The 20,145-nt window shown below is 39.0% G+C and overlaps 1 protein-coding gene across 1 annotated transcript in view; it reads right to left on the reverse strand.

The window, feature by feature from the left end:
* The window catches only part of FYB1 (FYN binding protein 1), a 167,621-nt gene that overhangs the window by 91,847 nt on the left and 55,629 nt on the right, over positions 1-20,145 (reverse strand). The window contains exon 3 of the mRNA XM_017853230.1: positions 6,708-7,869. Coding sequence (XP_017708719.1) covers positions 6,708-7,869 — 1,162 coding nt within the window. The remainder of the gene's footprint in view (positions 1-6,707; positions 7,870-20,145) is intronic.

Consider the following 20,145-nt stretch of genomic DNA (forward strand, 5'->3'; position numbering starts at 1 on the left):
CCAGTGATTCAGAGTACTGTAATAGTCCAGTCTATGAGCTGTTTCAGTCAAAGTATCCTGGGATCTTTTCTTTTTGTATTGTGTTCTTACATTCCCAGTGCACAGTGGCATATTAATACTTGGAGAAATCTTGAAAGAAAAGCACTTACCACTGCATTTCTAAAATGTGAACATGGAATCCCTTTTTCCTGTGGTGGCTAAGAGCAACAATTTGCAAAATACTGCCACATGCTGATATAAAACAGTTTTCAATATGTAAATATCTAATAAGGTCATGTTAAGAGAGTACATATAAAAGGAGAATGAGAGGAAAAAGAAAGGTGATGGCTTTGAGGCCTGTGAAGGAAAAACTTACCCACTCCTGGAAACAAGTTACTTGCTGGTGAAAATAGCCCAAGCACCTTTTGGTTTCAAGTTGTTGTAGGCTGGATTAGTTAAAATGATACATACACAGATGAGGAGGGGACCATCAGTCTTTTGTTAATGCCCTCTGGGGCCCTGGCTTTACACCTGTTGCTGTCAAGGGGCTTAACTGATCATTCCTATAGCTCACACATGGAAAAAATCAGTCTTGGTTTCTCACCAGTATTAAGAACAAGACTAGAAAAAAGGGTTGAAGTGAATATTTCCCAGCAGGTTTTTACTAAATCCTACGTGCAAACCAATAGTCAGGCCAGGGGTTCTTATGAACCCGAACTTTGGTGAAGCATTGTGTTGACACATGGGAAGAAGCCCTTTCTGTTAGAACTGGCTCAGAACCCAAAAGGAAGCAAAGGAAAGGTTAGTTCAGAGAATATTTTGATATTTTTTATTTTTTAAAAAATAGTTAATCTTTTGTAACCTTAAATTGTTCTTAGGAAAAAAAAATTTAGCTTCATGATCAGAAAAGCAACATGTTAGAGTCAAGCTTACAGTTTAACAAAGAAAGCAGCTAAATCGATCTGCAAGATAGACCCTCTGTTATAACAGTTGTTTTGTGTCCAAGCCCCATTCAGTTGAGTACAAGTCTATTGGCAGGGGTTATCTATTGTGTTAAAACAATTGCTAAGCTATAGAGTATTAAAACCTAATACTGAACAAAATCTGGGAGCACATAAATTCTAGTTGAATAGAATTTTTTTTTTGAAACAGCGTCTTGCTTTGTCACCCAGGCTGGAGGGCAATGGTGCAATCTTGGCTCACTGCAACCTCTGCCTCCCGGGTTCAAGTGATTCTCCTGTCCCAGCCTCCTGAGTAGCTGGGAGACGAGCACCACCACGCCTGGCTAATTTTTGTATTTTTGGTAGAGATGGGATTTCGTCATGTTGGCCAGGCTGGTTTTGAACTCCTGACCTCAGGTGATCTGCCCGCCTCGGCTTCCCGAAGTGCTGGGATTACAGGCATGAGCCACTGTGCCCGGCCTGGTTAAATAGAATTCTGTGAAAGAATAAACTTGAGAAGCTAACAAAAATGTATATTACTTCTGTACTCCAAATGAGAGAATGGCAAGCAGACTGGATTCTGTCTTCATGGAGCTTAGAGTGGTATTTACAAAACAGACAACAAACAAAAGGCATGTTTCAACCAAAGGCCACAGAAAGGGAGAGGAATGAGGATTTGGGGGGTTTCATTTATGCTTGATTCATTGTCTTGTGATATTCTATGTTTGAAGAGAGGCCACCTAGCACAACGAGGTGGAATGCGGGTGGGAACAAAGTCTGTGCAATCAGAGAGACATGAGATTGACCCACACCTTGTTTAGTCATGTTATGCCTTTGGGCAAGTTACCCAAACCTCTCTGAGCTTTGGTTTCCTCATAGAATTCCTATTCATGGCTTGAGAGGAATAAACAGCATAATGTGTATCTGGTATATAGCAAGTCCTCAATAAATGATGAATATTTTTAACAGTTAATATATTGGGCAAAGATGATATGAGATGGAGGGTATATCTGGGGAAGAGGTTTAAGGAATTGGATGGGAACGTGGAAAGCAAGAAATGAAGTAGAAGGCTATGAAAATAGTATTAGTTTAAAAGGCATATAGAGTTATTAGATGAATCTTCGTTAATTTGAATGCTAGTATAAATACTTTTAACAACAAAAAATAGTCTTTTTGGAGTCTCCACATTCACTTAGCAAAGCATTTCATTTTGCTCCCATCAGTATCTATTAAATCTTAGTGAATAAATATTTAGTAATAGAATCTCATTTTTTCTAAAGCATAGAATCTCTCTCTTCTTTCCCATTTTCTTACAAGCAAATAAATAAATTTTCTAATTATACCAGGCAGCAAATAATTTATCTGGAAGCCCTGTTATATGAAAATTCATGCCTAGTCAGGTGTGTTTAGGGCATTTTTTGTTGGAGTTGGCATAAAAACTCCAATCTCAAAAAATTTGAGGGTGTGTAGCAGCACACTCAGAAGCATTTTCCCTGGAAGTGGCCAATCTAAGCAGCTGTGGCCGATCATAATCCATAGCAAATTCATTGGCCACATTTATTTATTTCTTCCAGGTTGACAGGTAATGGGGAAAGCAAATGCACTCTGGAAACAATGACCTTCGAAAATTGCCTTTGATAATACCAGTGTCTTGGGATGACAGTCATCTGTGCTGGCTTTGCAGCCTCTCCACCTCTGCTTGGCTGAGTCAGATGCCTTCCCTTGGCTTCAGTCAGTAGGAGATGCCAAAATCTGGGGGCACTTGTGACCTAGTGCCACCCGGGTGCCGCCTACTGCTCTCTACCAGCCTTTGCTGTGGGGAAGGAGGCATCTGAGGGCAGAACTTTCTTGGACATCCGGTGGGAAACCTCTCTTCCAACAACCATTGTTTGACTCTGGCATCATAAATCACAAATACATTTACATATTACAAACAAGTAAGTAAAATGCAGTTTAATGATTCCTAGAATAATATAATATAATATAAAAATGATTTATAATATAAAATGATCAAAGCATCATGGGTCTGTTAATAAAATTTTCATGCTAATAAAAGTAATAAAATTATAGATAGTGCTCACTTATTTTGATATTATTATATGTCAAATGCTCTATTAAGCACTTACAACAAATCTCATGCAGTGATTATAATGTGCTGGCAAAGTAGGTGGTATTATATTCATTTTTTCAAATGAAGAAAGACATACACCAAAAGAGGTAAAGCTAAGGTCACGCAGCTAGTAAATGCATTAGTCGTGCTTAAACCCCAGGTCTACTGACTTTGAAGTCTGCATTATATGGCAAACACTCTCATGTTAGGCTCTGTACCATTAATAACATTAGTAATGGATAACCTGGAAACTCTGCACATCGGTTTAAAATGGGTTCATTAAAGCTGCTCTATCTATTTCACGGGACATTATACGTATTAAAAGACATAAACATTTTGAAAGTCCTTTGAAAAAAGTTAAAATAATATGTATATATTTGTGATAATATGTATACATACACAGATGGTGCCCTACTTATGACAGTTCAAATTAACAATTACTTGACTTTATGATGGTACAAAAGCAATATGCATTCAGTAGAAACCATGGTACAGTATTCAATAAATTACATGAGATAGTCAACACTTTATTATAAAATAGGCTTTGTGTGAGATAATTTTGTCCAACTGCAGGCTAATGTAAGTGTCCAGAGCACGTTTAAGGTGGGCTAGGCTAAGCTATGACATTTGGTAGTTAGGTATACTAAATGTGTTTTCAGTTTATAATATTTCTAACTTATGAATGTTCATAAGGATGTGACCCCATGATAAGTCAAGGAGTATCTGCATATATATTCAATATAAATAAATAATACACCTATGCTTTAAACACAAACATGCAAACATACATACAGGGGCACAATGGTATGTGGAGAAAGTATTAAACTTGCAATCTGGAGACTTGGATTTTAGCCTCAGATGTGTGATTTGGATATGTCACATCTCAACACTCACTTGTGAAATGGGGGTGATAATTACACTTAATAAAGAATTTTCACATCTAAAGACTATATGTGCAATATACCACCTATTTATGTATATGTATATTATTTAATCATTTAATAATTATTTATTTTCTACTTACGTACTCCAGAATTATAAAAAATAGAATTCAGAATTTAAAAAAATTTTGCTACAACAGAAATTTAATTCTTTTCTTTATCTTGCTTACCCAGTTATATAAAATGAATATATACTTTCTAATTCTGATATATTTTAACCTTCCTAAATGAAATGGTAAATTACTTAGTATTCTATCATTGCTTAAGAAAAATAGCAGTGGCAGGATCAAGAGTAGGCAGACCTGACTTAAAAAATTTTGTGTTCAGAGAATTCAGAAAATAAATGTTTACTTTATGACACAAACACCAGTTTATTTTCTGCAGTGTTGTTTTTTTGGAAACAATACGAATTGTTAAATCGATTAAGCTTGTCACCCATTTACTGAAGTATTATACAGCTCTAAAGAACAATCAATTACTCTTTATTAAAATGTAGGAAGATATACAGGATTTATTTATTAAAAAAAAAACAAGGATCAGAGCATTGCACATAATATTCTATTTCTTGAGTAAAAAGCCAGTGGGGGGTAGTATTTATGTTTGTATTTGCTTATGTGAACATAAAGAAACTTCAGATGGACATATAAGAAATTAAGAAGAGTGGTTTCTATGGGGCAGGGGCTGGAAAGACCCAGAAAGTGGCAGACAAGGGTTAAAGGTAGCTTCACTGTACACCATTTTACAGTTACTGCTTTCTCAGTCAGAATGTAATTTCTACTTAAAATATAAAAGAATTCAAATACTTTTTTAAAAGGTGGATGCTTTAAAAGGATATTAGTCAGAGTTTAAAGTTATGAATCAGATTGCTTAATCCAGATGTCATGTGAGGTCAATCTAGATTAAGAGGGATTGAGTTCTGATTTGTGGAAGAGGTGAATGAAGAAAGAACAGGATACATTTTGGAGCATAATACATCCTGAGGCACCAGATGTTAAGGGGGTTACACTGATGACAAGATTTAAAATGTGAACTGTGGCATGGGTTACCAACAGCAGGCGGGCATTCAGGAGCCAGGGAGGATTGGAAAGGAGAGGAGAAGGAGAACAAGGATAAACTCCATCTGCTCTGCAGTTCTGCCTGGGTCTTTGTAGCTTTACTTCACTAAAAATCAGACCTTGTTGGGCCTTCAGAGTCAGAAAGAGGACTTGGTTAGCATTTGTGGAAACTCACTGAAAAGCATGACACCAGGCAACGTGTGTTACCACCGTGCTCTGCCACCACCCGCACTGGAGCTGGAGTGAAACAAAGATGGAAGAAAGTTCCCAGGGATCTCTGCCTAACATCAGAACTCCTTCCCTGGCATGAAGTCACAGCCATAAAATGGAGGTTATAATACTTAATTTTTTATCTGAGGTGAAGAAATAAGAGAAATAAGGGACCTTTTAGAAAGTCTCACAAAAATAACTGTTCTGAATTATGAACCAGTATTGAAACAAAATGACAGATGAGGAGAAGACGCAATGTGAAACAAGGATGAACCTTTCTGGAAGACAGATGGTCATGGGATCATTCCAAACTTGCTTTCTGTGTGTTTGAATTAGCAGAGGACTTGATCACTAAACTGTTTACAAACAAGGAGAATACTGATCTCAGGAAGATAACATCACAAGATGTTTCTACAGTGCAAAAACTAAAAATGACCTTTAGGCTTAGAACTGCTTTAACTAGACCATACTTTCGTAAGGAGAAAGATGTGACTAAGAGTAGTGTGGTCACTTGTAGGCACCTCTTTCCCCCCTCACAATAAACAACAATTGCACATCATTTACCTAAAATATTAATCATCTCAGGCATGTGTGAGCTTCTGTCATGCAGTCACTCAGTACCACATCCCAGAGAATTGCAGTGACATCTCTGGTAGAAATTTAAACTATTTACCTGAAAGGAAAGGAAAGTACTCCTTTGTCTGGCTCATTTTCCTAACTATATATTACTTTATGAATCAGAAAAGTTCAGAAAACTTTATACTGAGAAATAGAAAATAGCTAAAATGTGAATTTCATGAGTCCTGTTCCTTTCTCATTTGAATACTGGGCTCGGGAAACATGATGAATTGTGTGGATATTTGCAGCCACTTAAAGAAGGGCTTGTCAGATCTGCACTATTGACATTATGGCCTGAATAGTTCTTCGTTGTGGGGCTGTGCTGGGCATTGTAGGATCTTCAATAGCATCCCTAGCTTCTACTCACTAGAGGCCAGTAGCACCCTCCAGTTGTGGCAATCAAAAATGCCTCCATACATTGCCAAATGTCCCCTAGGGGACAAAATTGCCCCCTTTGGGAACCACTGACCTAGAGGGTAGCTCATTTTCTGTCTAACTCCTCTGTGTTGATGGGTAACATACCTCAGTCTCATTCAACAGAAATGAAACCCAACAAAGGAAGTAAATGAAATGGTTATCATTAAGCAAAGCCACGTATCAATGAATTGGATGCATTGCCTCTCCCTTCCCCCAACAAAACCCCAGCTGACCACGGCATTTTCTCACAGAATGAAGACTTCCTACTTTCCCAGGCCTCCCACATGAAAGAAAAAAACAAGACAAAGAAAATTCATTATACACATATGAGTACCAGATACAGAATCATTCCTCCTTATGAAACTTTCCCCAGAAGCTAAAACATTCTCTGCCTTGGAGTAACCCATACTGAATAGCAAATGAGAAAAGAACTCACTGTTTCCAGAAGAGGTTTTGAGGAATTTCGTCAGGTCAACATTTGGTGGTCTGTTGGGTTTTGGTGGAGGTGGACCCAAGGTAAACAATGGAGGCAATGGCTTCTGCTTTGGAGTGGCTGAATTCTTGTCTCCCTTTTCCTTTTCCTGACTTTGGCCCCATGGCCCCTCCACTGTCAACTTAGAAGGGGCCTTAGGGAACCTGGAAGGAGGAGCCCCTGAGGCCGAGTCTTCCTGATTCGTTTTGCCCTGGAAGGTGTTCTTAGCAGCGTCTATCTTCCTATCTTCCTTTTTTTCTTCACCATTTTTGGAAAGGCCTGAGCCTCCCCTGCTCGCAACAGGTTTCAAAACCACTCCAGGAAAGGGCGAACTTGAAATCTCCCCTGCATGGTCTTTATTTTCCGGGTCTTCCCTTGCTGGTTTTAAAGGGCCGCTTTTGGACCTGACTCCCAGGGGAGCTGGGGACCCCTTTGATGGAGACGCATTCTTCACAGGGCTTTCATCTTCATGGGAGTTCTCAGTACTTAGGGGTGGCTTCTGGCCAAAGGCAGGTTTGGGGAAGAGGGGCTTGGATTCAAGATCTTGTGATGCTGACATAAATTTCCCTTTAACACCAGCCAATTTGGGGAATGCTTGCTTCTGTTCATTTTCCGGGGTTGGAGGAGTAGGCCCAGATTTCGGGCCTAGTGGCTTTAAGTCATGGTCTTGGTTTACACTGTGAAGAGATGGCTTGTTTCCAGGAGGCCAGGGAAACGCAGGTTTGGAATCTTCTTTGGGCAAGTTGATGGGCTTGGGGCCTACAGGTTTCGGAAATCCCACTTTTGCCTCGGGGTCTCTGGTGGTCAAGTTGGCTGGTGTTCCAAATCTTTGGCCTGCTCCAGTGGGCTTTAGAAACGGGGGCTTGGGTTCCTTGTCAGGCTTTTCCTCAGAAGAAGGTTTGACTGCCACAGGTGGCTTTGGGGACCCAAACTTAGGTACACTGCTGGGTCCTGCAGGAGGGCTGGCATTTCCTTGGTTGTTGAATAAGTTCTTTCTTGCTTGTATTCCTGAAGATGAGTTTGGCCCTGTGACTCTGAAGGGTCGGCTATTGACTGAGACATCCTCTGTCGGGTTGCCCCCTGTGTTAAATTTCGCCATGAGGGACTTTACATCTGGCTTTGCATCCTACAAACATAGGGAACAAAAACTAGCTGAGAGACAAAAGTCTTACTTGCACAGTTTAAAATACTATACCTTAAAGAGCTTCCTGGTTTGAGGCCTGCAGTGTTGCTGATTGGTTAGCAAGATATTGTAACATTTCTCTTCCTCTCTGGCAAAATAAATTGCGAGAGTTTCTTGAAAGGGGAAGGCTATGGTTGTGCATATACTTTTCTTTTGGTTATCTCAGACTGACTTGCTTATTTTTGCTTAAGAAACAAATCCTTTCTTTATTCTCACTGTTTCTCTAGATATCTTGTTGGATTTACTCTAACTTGGTATTATTTATTTTTAAAGTTTCACTTGAAAAAATATGGAAGTGACTAAAAAAGGATTTCTTCCATATTTTATAATTGAGACTCTTAAGTAGAAACTACCTTTAAAAAATGAAAGTAAGTAAGTTCTTCAGTAAATTGAAGCTGTGTGCTTTACACAGCATGCCATGTTTAACATACATCTCTGTGGTTTGCATGAGTTTCTTTTTTTTTTTTTTTCATTTTATCCACATTTAAGTTCTGTTTGCTAACAGGGAGATGTGGTGGGAAAACCTTGCTCATTTTTATAAGTAAGTAATAAAATGACTTCTTCTACTTATTTGTAATTATTTAGCACTAATGATTCACCTGTATCCATACTAGCAGGCGAGTGTACTCGCTTTCAGAATTGTTCTGTTTAGAGGTCATGCTCTGGAGGCACAAGGGGGAAGATAAGGAAGAGGTAATAGGGACGGGCTGTCAGTCTTATTTCCAGACCTTTCTTTCCACAGTCATCCCTTTTTCTCAGCAGTCCTTTTACTGGGTCCCCCCTGCTTGTCTAGAATTAAGGTATTACATAGCAAAGATAATAGGTATTCACTTTTCTCTGTGAATGTAATCCCATTTTACCTGGGAAAATTAATGGTGTGTTTGCTCTTTGTCTTGAAAGCAAAGAGTTTAAATTTTTAGTTCTTTTAGAAATACTTGAAAATTGGAGACTTTAAAAAATTCACGGAAGTTAACCAATGTGGCCATGACAATTTCCCTTTTCATGCTTTAAAATTCACCCGTAACATGTTTTCCTACTTATCCCCCACCTTTCATTGCCCCATACCCAGGCACATTTTATCTTTCAAGGTGCAAAACCAGATCCCTCTGGTTGGGAAGGCTACTCCCACCTCCTGACTCATGGCACACTTCAGGTGCTTCTAAAGCCCCTATGTTATTTCCTGTTAGAGTGATGAGAACTACCATTTAGTGGGGGGTAAATATATGTGCTTAGTTCTATATCGTCCCATCTTATTCTTACAGTAGTTCTAAAAGAATGATGTTATTTAACCCCATTTCACAAGAAAGGAAAATGAGGCTGGAACTGCAGGAGGATGGCATGGCAAAAGCATGAGAACTGGGTTTAAATCCTAGCCAGAATTGTCATGTGCTTTAAACATGGAATTTGTAAAATGCCCGTCTGGTATACAATATGAGTTCAATATATGGAAATTATTATTAGAACTGTTAAGTAGCGTACTCAAGGCCTTGAATATGCTACCTAACAGTTCTAGGAACTGTGAGCACAGGCAGGCAAACTCAGGTGTATCTGGGGCTCCGAAGTCCAGAAACTGCCTCATTTCTTTTTGTATCCAGGCATCACCTAGCCCAGGGCCTGGCTCCCTCAGGATTCTAATATATGCTTGGGGAATGAAGGCAGGCACTCAGATGAATACCGTGCATAGTGATTTTACAAGAAATGTTGCCCTCAGCAAGAGTTTCTCTCCATACCAAACCGTAGGGCATGTGTGTTTGCAGGGTGGAAGGCTAGGGATTTAGGCAGGAGCAGAAAAGCTAACAGCAGCAATTTCCAGCTTGAATTTTGTACCTTTAATTTATCTCCCTTATCTGAGTTGTTGGAAACTGCTTGTTTTCTACCTTTCCTCCCTTTGCCACTTTTCTACCACCCCTGACTTCCTCAAATCCTCAAATAATTCCCAAAGGCAAGAGGCAGGAAGACAGCAGAACAAGGGAGAATTTGGGTGCTGGGGGAGGGAGTAGGAGAGAATGGGTTGTTCCCTGAACCCTCCGGGAGATCAGAGTTGCAGAGGACCCCAAACGTCAGTACAAAGGGCATAATTATGGCAGTACCAAGAACACAAATTTGCCCCCTAATGAAGGAAGTCTGTCTCTGTGGAAGATGTCTTTTATTCTAGACATAATTCCATATCATATAATGTATATTCTAGATTTATAACAGGAGGCTGCATAGCTGAGTGACTAAGAGCACAGACTTAGGAACCAGGTGGCCTGGGTTTGAATCTTACTGGCTATTTAACCTTGGACAAAAGACATCAAAATTCTTTGGGCTTAGTTTTCTCACCTCCCTAATGGGAATAATAATGTGCACCCATAGGGCTGTTAGGAAAAGTAAATAACTTCCTATATGTAAAGCACTTTAAAGAGTACCTGGCACACTGGAGGATTTCTGATTTTTATAAATCAAGTGAAATGTTAGACATTCTCTAGTACTTTCTCTCTCTGCATCAATGAGGAAATGGAAAGCAAGAGTTTTAAGTGGTATCCTACTTACGTGGCGATTTTATGCCTTGGATTTCATGGGAGGAAAACCCATGAAATACCCTAACCCATTATCAAACTCAATGTCCTGGTTTTGGTTTAGAAAATATGGAAGTGGTAGATTTAGATTGGAACGTAAGTCTCTCAGCTGCCAACCCAGACCCAGGAGGCAGTGCAATGTCAAAGTTAATAGCACAGACTCTAGGGTTATGACTTGAGTTCAAACCTTGACTTTGCCACTTTACTAACCACGTGATCTAGCATGGTACTTATCCTCTGTGAGGCTCAGTTTTCTACATCTTTAAAATGAGAATAATAACAGTACCTATAGCTCACAGGGTTTTTCTTTTAAAATAAGGATTAAATGGGTAAAGGCATGTAAAGTTCTTAGATAAGAACTGCCTGTAATATATATGTAATAATTGCCTGCTATCTCTGTTTTTCTAATTCGCTAGTCACAAAACATTATTTTCTCTAGGTGACCAAATTCTGAAGTTGCAATCATTAATGTTATGTCCCAATTTTAAAATTAAATTAAAGTAGCTAGAACTAACGTACTCCTGAATAACATAATAGAGTTACGATATTTAAGTTTGGTTTACCTACACTGTGAGACTTGTCACTGGATGTTGAAAGACAGGGAAAGAAAGAGCAACAATTTCCTATGCAGGACATCTTAGAGTTCCTTAGCCACTAATATGTCTGGCAAATCAGTAGCCTGCACTCTGCAACTATCTGATCACTAATATTGCCTTCTTAGCTTTAGAGATTGTTTAATCACGATCACTGTTAATAAGTTTAGTAGATAAAGTGTTCAACACCCAGACTCATCCTTAATCGTAACAATAATAGGTAGATTTTTTCTTTAATCATAATGATAGAAAAAGCAAAATGATTTTAAAATAGATATTCTCTCATTCTGATTTCATTGTGGATTGAATATCTATTCAATTCTCTAGTACTTTTATTTTTACTTAAAAAAGGGTAGGGGTAATATATTCGTGTGTGATAGAGTGAAAAGTAAGCCTTCTACAACTCCTTAAGTTAGTTCCCCAGTTAGGCTGATGCCCTCATTTACCAGTACAGTATGAGTTCATACCTGTTGTTCTGGAATAATGATTAGCAGTGTTACTTTTTAATCTCAAGCTGAACTTCCTTAAATAATAAACTACATGATGATCTTCCCTGGTTCTCTCTAGAGACAATCACTGTCAACAGTTTCCCATGTATGCTGCTAACCGATGCATATGCAAACATAAACACACACATATTCACACACATACATCCTTCCTTTTCCCACTTTTCACACAGATGGAAACATCTACTCTGCACCTTGTCTTTTTCTAGGACTGATATTCAGTAGATATACATCAGTACAGGTGGATGTATGATCAGCAACCATTTCTGATTGTTTGTACCTATGCCAATTCCTGTTGTTAAATATTTTCAATATTAACCCTACTTTTTTCCCTTGCCAGTTGGACCATATCGGTGCATGTTATTTGCAGAATCTTTTTAACTTAATGATATCAAGATTGGGCTTCTACTTATTCATCAGAGGAGGTATTTCACAATCTGGAAGACATCAGAGTTTATGATGTTTTAGTAAAACAAAAATTTCATTTGCAATATCTTTTCCAAAGCCATTTGAAGCAATTTGTTATTATTTCTACCTGCTATGTATCCATATAATGCTTAGTCCAGATTACTCACAAACACAGATTTAATAGTAGAAAATCTCTTCATAGAAATTAATTTCCTTTAGCCCTCATATATTTTGCCCTTCCTCACTATCTTCAACGGTATAAACTTTTACATTTGCCACAGACCTTGGGAAAATGTCTGTTAACAAAAATGCTTTTGTTACATCCTCCAGATTTCCAGTTAAAACCCCAGCTTTCAGAAAATCTTTTCAGTTTTAGCAATCTACATAAAAGTAATGAACCTAGTAAACAGTTAAAGGCTGAGAGGGCATGAAGGACAGACATCCCATCTTTCTTTCCTAGAAATTTTCCTAGAAAGAAAATTGTCCCTTTTGTAGTTAGTTCACCTACATAGTTACATGTGGAAAACTAAAAATATTTTATCTCTATTATTGGGAATAAGATTTTGTTTTGTTTTAGTTTTATTGTTATATTACTCATGGTTTTAAATATTTCTTGGATATTGTACTAATCTAGTGGTTCTTAACCTGTGCTAGTGGGAATTCCCCCCCTACCCCCGCTGGAGGATGTTTTTCAATGTCTGGAAGCATTTTTGACTAAAATAACCAGCCAGGGAAGGGGTTGGGTAGAGGCCAGGGATGCTGCACATCTGTCCTATAGGAGAGCCTCCCACAAGAAAGAATTATCAGTTCAAAATGCGGATAGTGCCAAGGTTGAGAAACCCTGAGCTAATTCTATTGCTCTTGAACTACTGAAATTAACTTACCAGGAAGTCAGATTTTAATTTTTTTTTTTTTTTTTTTTTTTTTTTTACCATAGACTACACTCTAACACCTACAAATAACTGTATAGAAACTAAATGAGCCACTACTAGCAGTGGTTTTTAAAGTTGCCTACCTTTGAAAGTCTCATCTTTAGAATATTCTTTAAAATACAAAAGAAATAAAACTTACATAAATCATGGGTAACTAATGAATTTAAAATGACTTAGAAGTCAGATTTTACCTCCTTAAGATATGTTTGTGTCACTTTTGCAATTAAAGCAAGAGGAGAATTAATCTCTGCTGTGGCTGCTGTTACTCTTCCCTGTATAAAGCCCATAAAAAAGGAATAAAATGACTTCATTTGATTGTATGTAATGCTTCTAATCATGAGGGAGGCAGTAAATGAATAAAATAGTTTACCCAAATTGGTTTTTCAAAAAATCTTTGATAACTTTTTACCATATGTGGAGTTTCTTTATTGTTATATTGAGATAAAGTCGTTTGTTACCCATGACTTATTCGGTTTCAACTGCTGGTTCTTCTTATGGAACAAAATTTGTTTCTGCCACTGCCATCCTTACCCATAATAGGACCCCAGTACAGTGATATCAGAGGGCAACAAGAGGCTGTGAGGTGACTCATGAGTACAGGAGAAAAGGTTCCAGGAAGCCAGCCCTCGTCCTGCCTAAGGCTTTGGAGATTGTAGCCATGGCAGATGAAGATGGTGCTCTGGTTGGAGACCCAGCTTCTGTGGGGCTGATGACTTTTGTTACTCAAACTTAGGACCTGCTCTGCCAAGGTCTGACCAGGAGGTGTAACAAAAAGATTGAAGAGACAGAATGTTCTCCCCTAAGCTGGAGAAACTTACCATCTTTGAGGCAGGAAGCACACTGGCAAAAATTTGTAATAGATTCAGGCAATTCAAATTTTTATAGAGCAATAGGATTCTGCATTACTGGTTTGCATTGCCTAGATTAAAGAAAATAATACATAAGTCCCCCATGAGTAAGCCCTCCATCCCTTCTCATCACACACAACACACACACAATGCACACACACGCACACACACACAGTCTTTTCTCTTTAAAGAGACTTGGTCTGTTGTACCCAGGAAACCTGGAAAAGGGAATGGTTTCAATCTGAAAATAAACTTTCATAAAAATCTTTACTACTAGAAATTACATCAAAAAAACTACCCCAACTTAAGAGTTAACGGTTGCTGGCTGAAAATACAGTACTCCTGACAAGACCCTTCACAGGCATGGTGGATAACAATTTCCACTACAGAGAATAGAACGGCAGGGATCTTTTCTGTCCCCATTAACACTGTTTAAATACGTTTTTTCTTTTTTTGAGATGGAGCCTTCCTCTATCACCCAGGCTGGAGTGCAGTAGCAGGATCTTGGCTCACTGCAACCTCTGCCTCCTGGGTTCAAGCGATTCTCGGGCCTCAGCCTCCGAGCAGCTGGGACTACAGGCATGTACCACCACGCCCACTAATTTTTGTATTTTTAGTAGAGACGGGGTATCACCATGTTGACCAGGCTGGTTTTGAACTCCTGACCTCAGGTGATCCACCTGCCTCAGCCTCCCAAAGTGCTGGGATTACAGGCACAAGTTACCGCACCCGGCCTATTTAGATTCTTAATGAATTATAATTTACATGTGTGCTGTTTCCCCAAGGAGATGTAAAAGTAGGAACCTTGTTTTATTTTTCCTCCTCAACAGCAGTTCCCTCCCTGGCAAACAAACAAACACATCCCTGATCCTGGCACATCTCTTTCCATAATATGCATTGAACATACTGGCTGATGGACTGAGTTTACTTAAATTTCACCTTGCTTGGTCATACAGATGGGAGTGGAGAAGATGATTTTCTTAGCTCCTTTGTTGACCTGTAGTTGTGATTTAAGCACTTGCTAATAGAATATCTATTTCATTGCAAATGAGCTGTGGTGGATTCCAGTGGGCTGAGCCTCTGAGGCTGGAGAGAGCACCAGGCCCCTACTTCAACAGGATGTGGGAACTTGACTCTCGCCGCAAATTAAGTTCTTGGGGCAGGAGCCCTCTGCTGCAGGCTCTGGGGGAGGGCATGGGTAGGAGGAGCTGGTGGCGGAAGCACCGGTGGTAGCACTGATTGTGACAACCCCTGTATGTTTTTCTGTAACTTGTGAAGGTGGAGATGGAGCTGCCACAACCTCAGCAGTCAGCGATGCCCTGTCTGCTATGGCGTTGCATTGGTGTCGTGTGGAAAGAAACACCTGACTTAAATGGGGACTTTCTGGGTGGTGTGTGTGCCCCACCAGGTCCCCTCAGACCTTGGCAGAAAACCTCCACAGATGTCTCTGTGCATCATCTCCTGGTCTGGTGTTATTCCGAGCACTGACGATCTGGACCCTTCTCCTGTCTCTACTGTGTTCTCTCTTCCAGAGTGAATTAGAGCAGAAGAAGCAAGATAGCCAGCAGGTAGTAAAGTTTTGATGGTGATGGTTGACCCCCAAATGCTGGTGCCTTGTATACTCTATAAGACATGTGCATCAGTTGGATTTTGTGTACCCCTGTTTTTAGAATCAGGAGTTTGACAATCATCATCAATCTACAAATTTGAACCTTCAACATTCTCTTCTGGGTTATCCTACAAAATAGCTCCTGTACAAATAGTTTTGACTTTGCCATGGCCTCTGAGGGCTTGAACATAAATGGATAAGGAAGTTAAATACGACTTTCTAGTCAGGCATGATAGTGCGTGTCTGTGGTCCTAGCTCTTCATGAGGCTGAGTGGGAAGACCGCTTGAGCCCAGGGGTTTGAGTTCAGCCTGAGCAACATGGCGAGACCCTGTCTCTAATGCAAATAATACATATGAATATATATGACTTTCTAGGTGTTTCTGAGGTTTGTATTGCTATATGTTTTTGAGTTCTTGATGTGGATAGAATTAGAATGGCAATAGGATGTAGAGAATACAGAGTTCAGATGTAGATAGTATAGAACAACAAATGGTCCTAAAACCACTTATTTTTCTTATTCTATTTTATAATTTTTATAGCAAATTTAACTTACATTTGTTTAGGATAATTCACTCAGCCTGCATGAGCTGAAAATACCAAATTAGAAAATAGTTTTTCAGGAGTTTACATTTGGCTAACGAACTTATAGATAATTGAAAAATGTTTTCATAGATATCTTATTAGTGGCTCATTTGATTCTTAGGCTAACAGTTAATGTACACTTCATAATACAATATAAGTTCTTTCATTTTTTTCTGTTCCTCCAACCTAAAAGAGAGACCTAAATTTCAACTACTATTTCTTATGGTTGTTCTATTTTCATGTATACCCCAATAAAAACTTTGTTTTGCTAAGGACATTTGAAGTCTGAAATAAAAATCCTTGATGTCTGGGAAAGATACTTTTGACAAGGGAAAATAGAAATGTTATGCTTCCTTTTCTCCTCAGCCTTCGTGTCACACCCAACAAATGCAAAAACACAGAGACACACAGACACGCTCCTGGGTGGTCAATTTCTTTTCTACACTCAACATGATGTTAGAAACTGAAAGTTGATTGTCTACATGGAGTGAAGTGGGGGTGGAGGAATGAGGCTATCTGTGTGGGGTTTTCTAGAGACTTCCTTCCCAGAATGTGAAAAGATCTGTGTGAAAACTGCTAAGAAGAGGCAGAACTCAACGAGTTAACCAAGACAGGTGGCAGCAGCTGGGCACAGTGGGTGGCTCAAGCCTGTAATCCCAGCATTCGGGGAGGCTCAGGCAGGAGGATTGCTTGAGGCCAGGAGTTTGAGGCTAGCCTGGGCAACAAAACAAGACCTCATTTCTCAAAAAGAATATGCAATATTAGCCAGGCACGGTGGTGAGTACTTGTAGTCATAGCTACTCTGGAAGCTGGGGTGGGAGGACTGCTTGAGCCCAGGAAGTCAGTGCTGCAGTGAGCCATGAATGCACCACTGTACTCTAGCCTGGGTGACAGAGTATGACTTTGTCTCAAAAAAAAAAAAAAAAAAAAAAAAGGCAGGTGGCAGCTTTCAGTCAATGAGAGATCCAGAGTTTGATTTGAGGAAAGTAAAAGCTATACATTAGAAATGGAAAGGCACGGAAGATTCCAAAAAGAGAAATAGATAATATTTTGAAACCTCACTCTATGGAATATGACAATGCGGGGTATCCTTCCTCCCCCCAACCCTCCCCCTTGTTCCCATTCCATTTTGTCTCCTTTTGAGCTTTGAAGAAAATGCATTCAGTATTTAGTAATCAGGATTAAATAATATAAGCACCTCACACCTCTTAGCTCACTTTTTCTGATAACTGCGCAGTAACAAGACTCTGCCATGAGATGAGCATCTTTTCTCACCTTTGTTATCATGGTGCTCTTCACTTTGGGTTGCACTTTTTCTCATTAAATTTGTGATGTTTTCAATTTCAAGTTTTCCATGGTGTTCATCCTGCTCTTAGGATGCAGCCACTCTCTTTTCCCAGGCATGCTTCTCTTTCCAAAGCATTTCATGGCTTCAGCTGCCCTGGGCTCTCACTTGTCCATTCATTCATGGATTCATTCATTTTCTACTGTGTGTCCTAGAGACTCCTTGCTTAAGTGCTAAATCTATTGTGTGACACCTTGCCACAATCTAGATTAACATCTATGCTTTACTAAAAACACTTTTCTTGGTGAACAAATCACCTTTACACGCCCCCCGCCAAAAAAAAAAAAAAACCAACTCTATATATACTCATATAATTATCAAAAAATTCTTGAGTTTAGTAGTTTATACCCATTCCTAATTTCATTATTAAACTAATAATCACATTTTCAAAGAAAATTTCACATATAATACCTCATTTGATTCTCCCAAAGCCCAGTTAGTTCTTAGTGTTATTAATATACCACCATAAACTGAATCACTTAGTCTGTAGCAGGTGGTAGGATGAGAACCAAACTCAGGTTCTGCTTCTAAATTCTGTGCTCACCCTATATGCCATAGGAACCATGACCTTCATTGTCTTTCTCATGTAGTTACTAGTTTAAGTTCTCAGCTCACACACAAAACTTTTTGGCAGTTTCTTATTCTAATCCAAAATGTTTTCCACCTAACTCTAGCAATTGACCTCCTGCCCAAGAATTGTCATTGTAAGGGATGTGATAACATTTGTCCTACTTATGGCTGTGATCCTGGCAGATCTGAGATGAGCAAGGAAACAGAGCAAGACACGGAGTTTACAGGGCTCAAAGCCAAAACATCCTGATTGACTTTACAACATCGTGGCCAATATGAAAAGGGGAAACAACTAAAAGACGACAAACAATTCCATTTCTTTTAAAAACGTTTCGTTTGTGTGTGTGTGTGTTGGTGTGGGAGTGAGGTGTTTAGATAGATGCCTATATTAGGGCTTTTTCAGCCCAACCCTGGCTCCAAACAGCTGCCCCTTAGAGTTGGTTACATGAACCATCTAACTGGTAGTTTAGGGGCTCAGGACACCATTCTGGTTCATTCATTGTCTGCCTGAGATGGTGCTTATTGTTCATTTGGCTTCAGCCTCAAACTTATTACTGGGGGTGGTTGAAGAAGGGTATAAACAGATACTACAAGAGAAAGAAGTTATAATTTGGGAAGTCCCATGGCAAAAATCAGATTGATAACAATGCATTTATATATAATAACTTCTGTCTGAATGAAAAAGTGAAAAAAGTGTTAACATCTTTGGTCAGTTCAAAGAACAACAAAAAAATGAAACACACCAAAACCCTTTCCTGTGTTATGCTTTTCTAAATACTAAATGGTTTTCAAAAGAAAGTACCACAGAGAGAGTCATCTATTATTTCTAGATACATTTTCTTTTAGTTAAAATTTAAACCAAATTAAGATACTACTTCACATCCATTTGAATGGCTATAATTAAAAAAAAAAAAGCAGAAAATAACAAGTGTTGGACAGGATTTGGGGAAATTGAACACTTGTGCACTGCTGGTGGGAACGTAAAATGGTACAGCTGCTGTAGAAAACAGTATGGTGGTTCTTCAAAAAATTAAGCATAGAATTACCATATGATCCAACAATTCCACTTCTGGTGTACACCCAAAAGAACTGAAAGCAAGGACTTGAGCAGATATGGGTAGATCCCATGTTTATAGTAGCATAATTTACAATGCCAAAAAGTGGAAGCAAACCAAGTGTCTGTTGACAGATAGAGGGATAAACAAAATGAGGTTTATAATACAATGGAATGTTATTCAGTTTGAAAGAAGAAGGAAATTCTGACATAAGCTGTAACATGGAGAAACCTTGAAGACACTATGCTAAGTGAAATAAGCCAGTTGTGAAACAACAAGTATTGGCCGGGTGCGGAGGCTCATACTCAAATTACAGGAAAGCCTGTAATCCCAGCACTTTGGGAGGCCAAAGCGGGTGGATCACTTGAGGCCAAGAGTTTGAGACCACCCTGGCCAACATGGTGAAACCCTGTCTCTACTAAGAACGCAAAAATTAGCCAGGCATGGTGGTGCAAACCTGTAATCCCAGGTTACTTGGGAAGCTGAGGCAGGATAATCACCTGAACCCAGAAGGTGGAGGTTGCAGTAAGCCAAGATTGCACCACGGCACTCCAGCCTGGGCAACAGAGCAAGACTCTGTGTCAAAAAAAAAAAAAAAAAAAAATTATTGTGTGATTTCACTTATGTGAGGTACCTAGAGTAGTCAAATTCATAAAGGCAGAAAGTAGAATGGTGGTTGCTAGGGGCTGAGGGAGGAGGGAACAGTTAATTAATATTTAATGGATATAGAGTTACAGTTGGGAAAGATGAAAAAGTTCCTGAAATAGATAGTGACAATGTTTGCACAGCAGTGTGAATGTATGTAATGCCACATTTTACCCTTAAAAATAGTTAAAATGGCACATTTTATACTATATATATTTTACCATAATTAAAAATTCAGTTAGAATGTTAAAAAAACAGTGTTTGAAGAATTATAAACTTAAATTAAATGTAACAGTGGATTAGTATCAAACATCTAATATGAATAAAACAATAAAAAATCCACTTGAGAAATATAAGCACAACTCTAACTAGTTTTGTTTTGTTTTTTTTTTTTTGTTTTTTTGACTGATAGGGTAAATAAAAGTATTTTGAGTGGTTTGCTTTGCGCTGACGATGGGGAAATGATGAGAAGCGCATTGTGTGGTAGGATCACCCTGGGGGAAGTTTTTTTAAAGCAGCACTTGCTGTGTGGCCCACCCCACCCTGCTGTGCTCCTCTCAGGGATCT

Source organism: Rhinopithecus bieti, unplaced genomic scaffold (genome assembly GCF_001698545.2).
Source record: "Rhinopithecus bieti isolate Rb0 unplaced genomic scaffold, ASM169854v2 scaffold_34818, whole genome shotgun sequence".
NCBI lineage: Eukaryota > Metazoa > Chordata > Mammalia > Primates > Cercopithecidae > Rhinopithecus > Rhinopithecus bieti.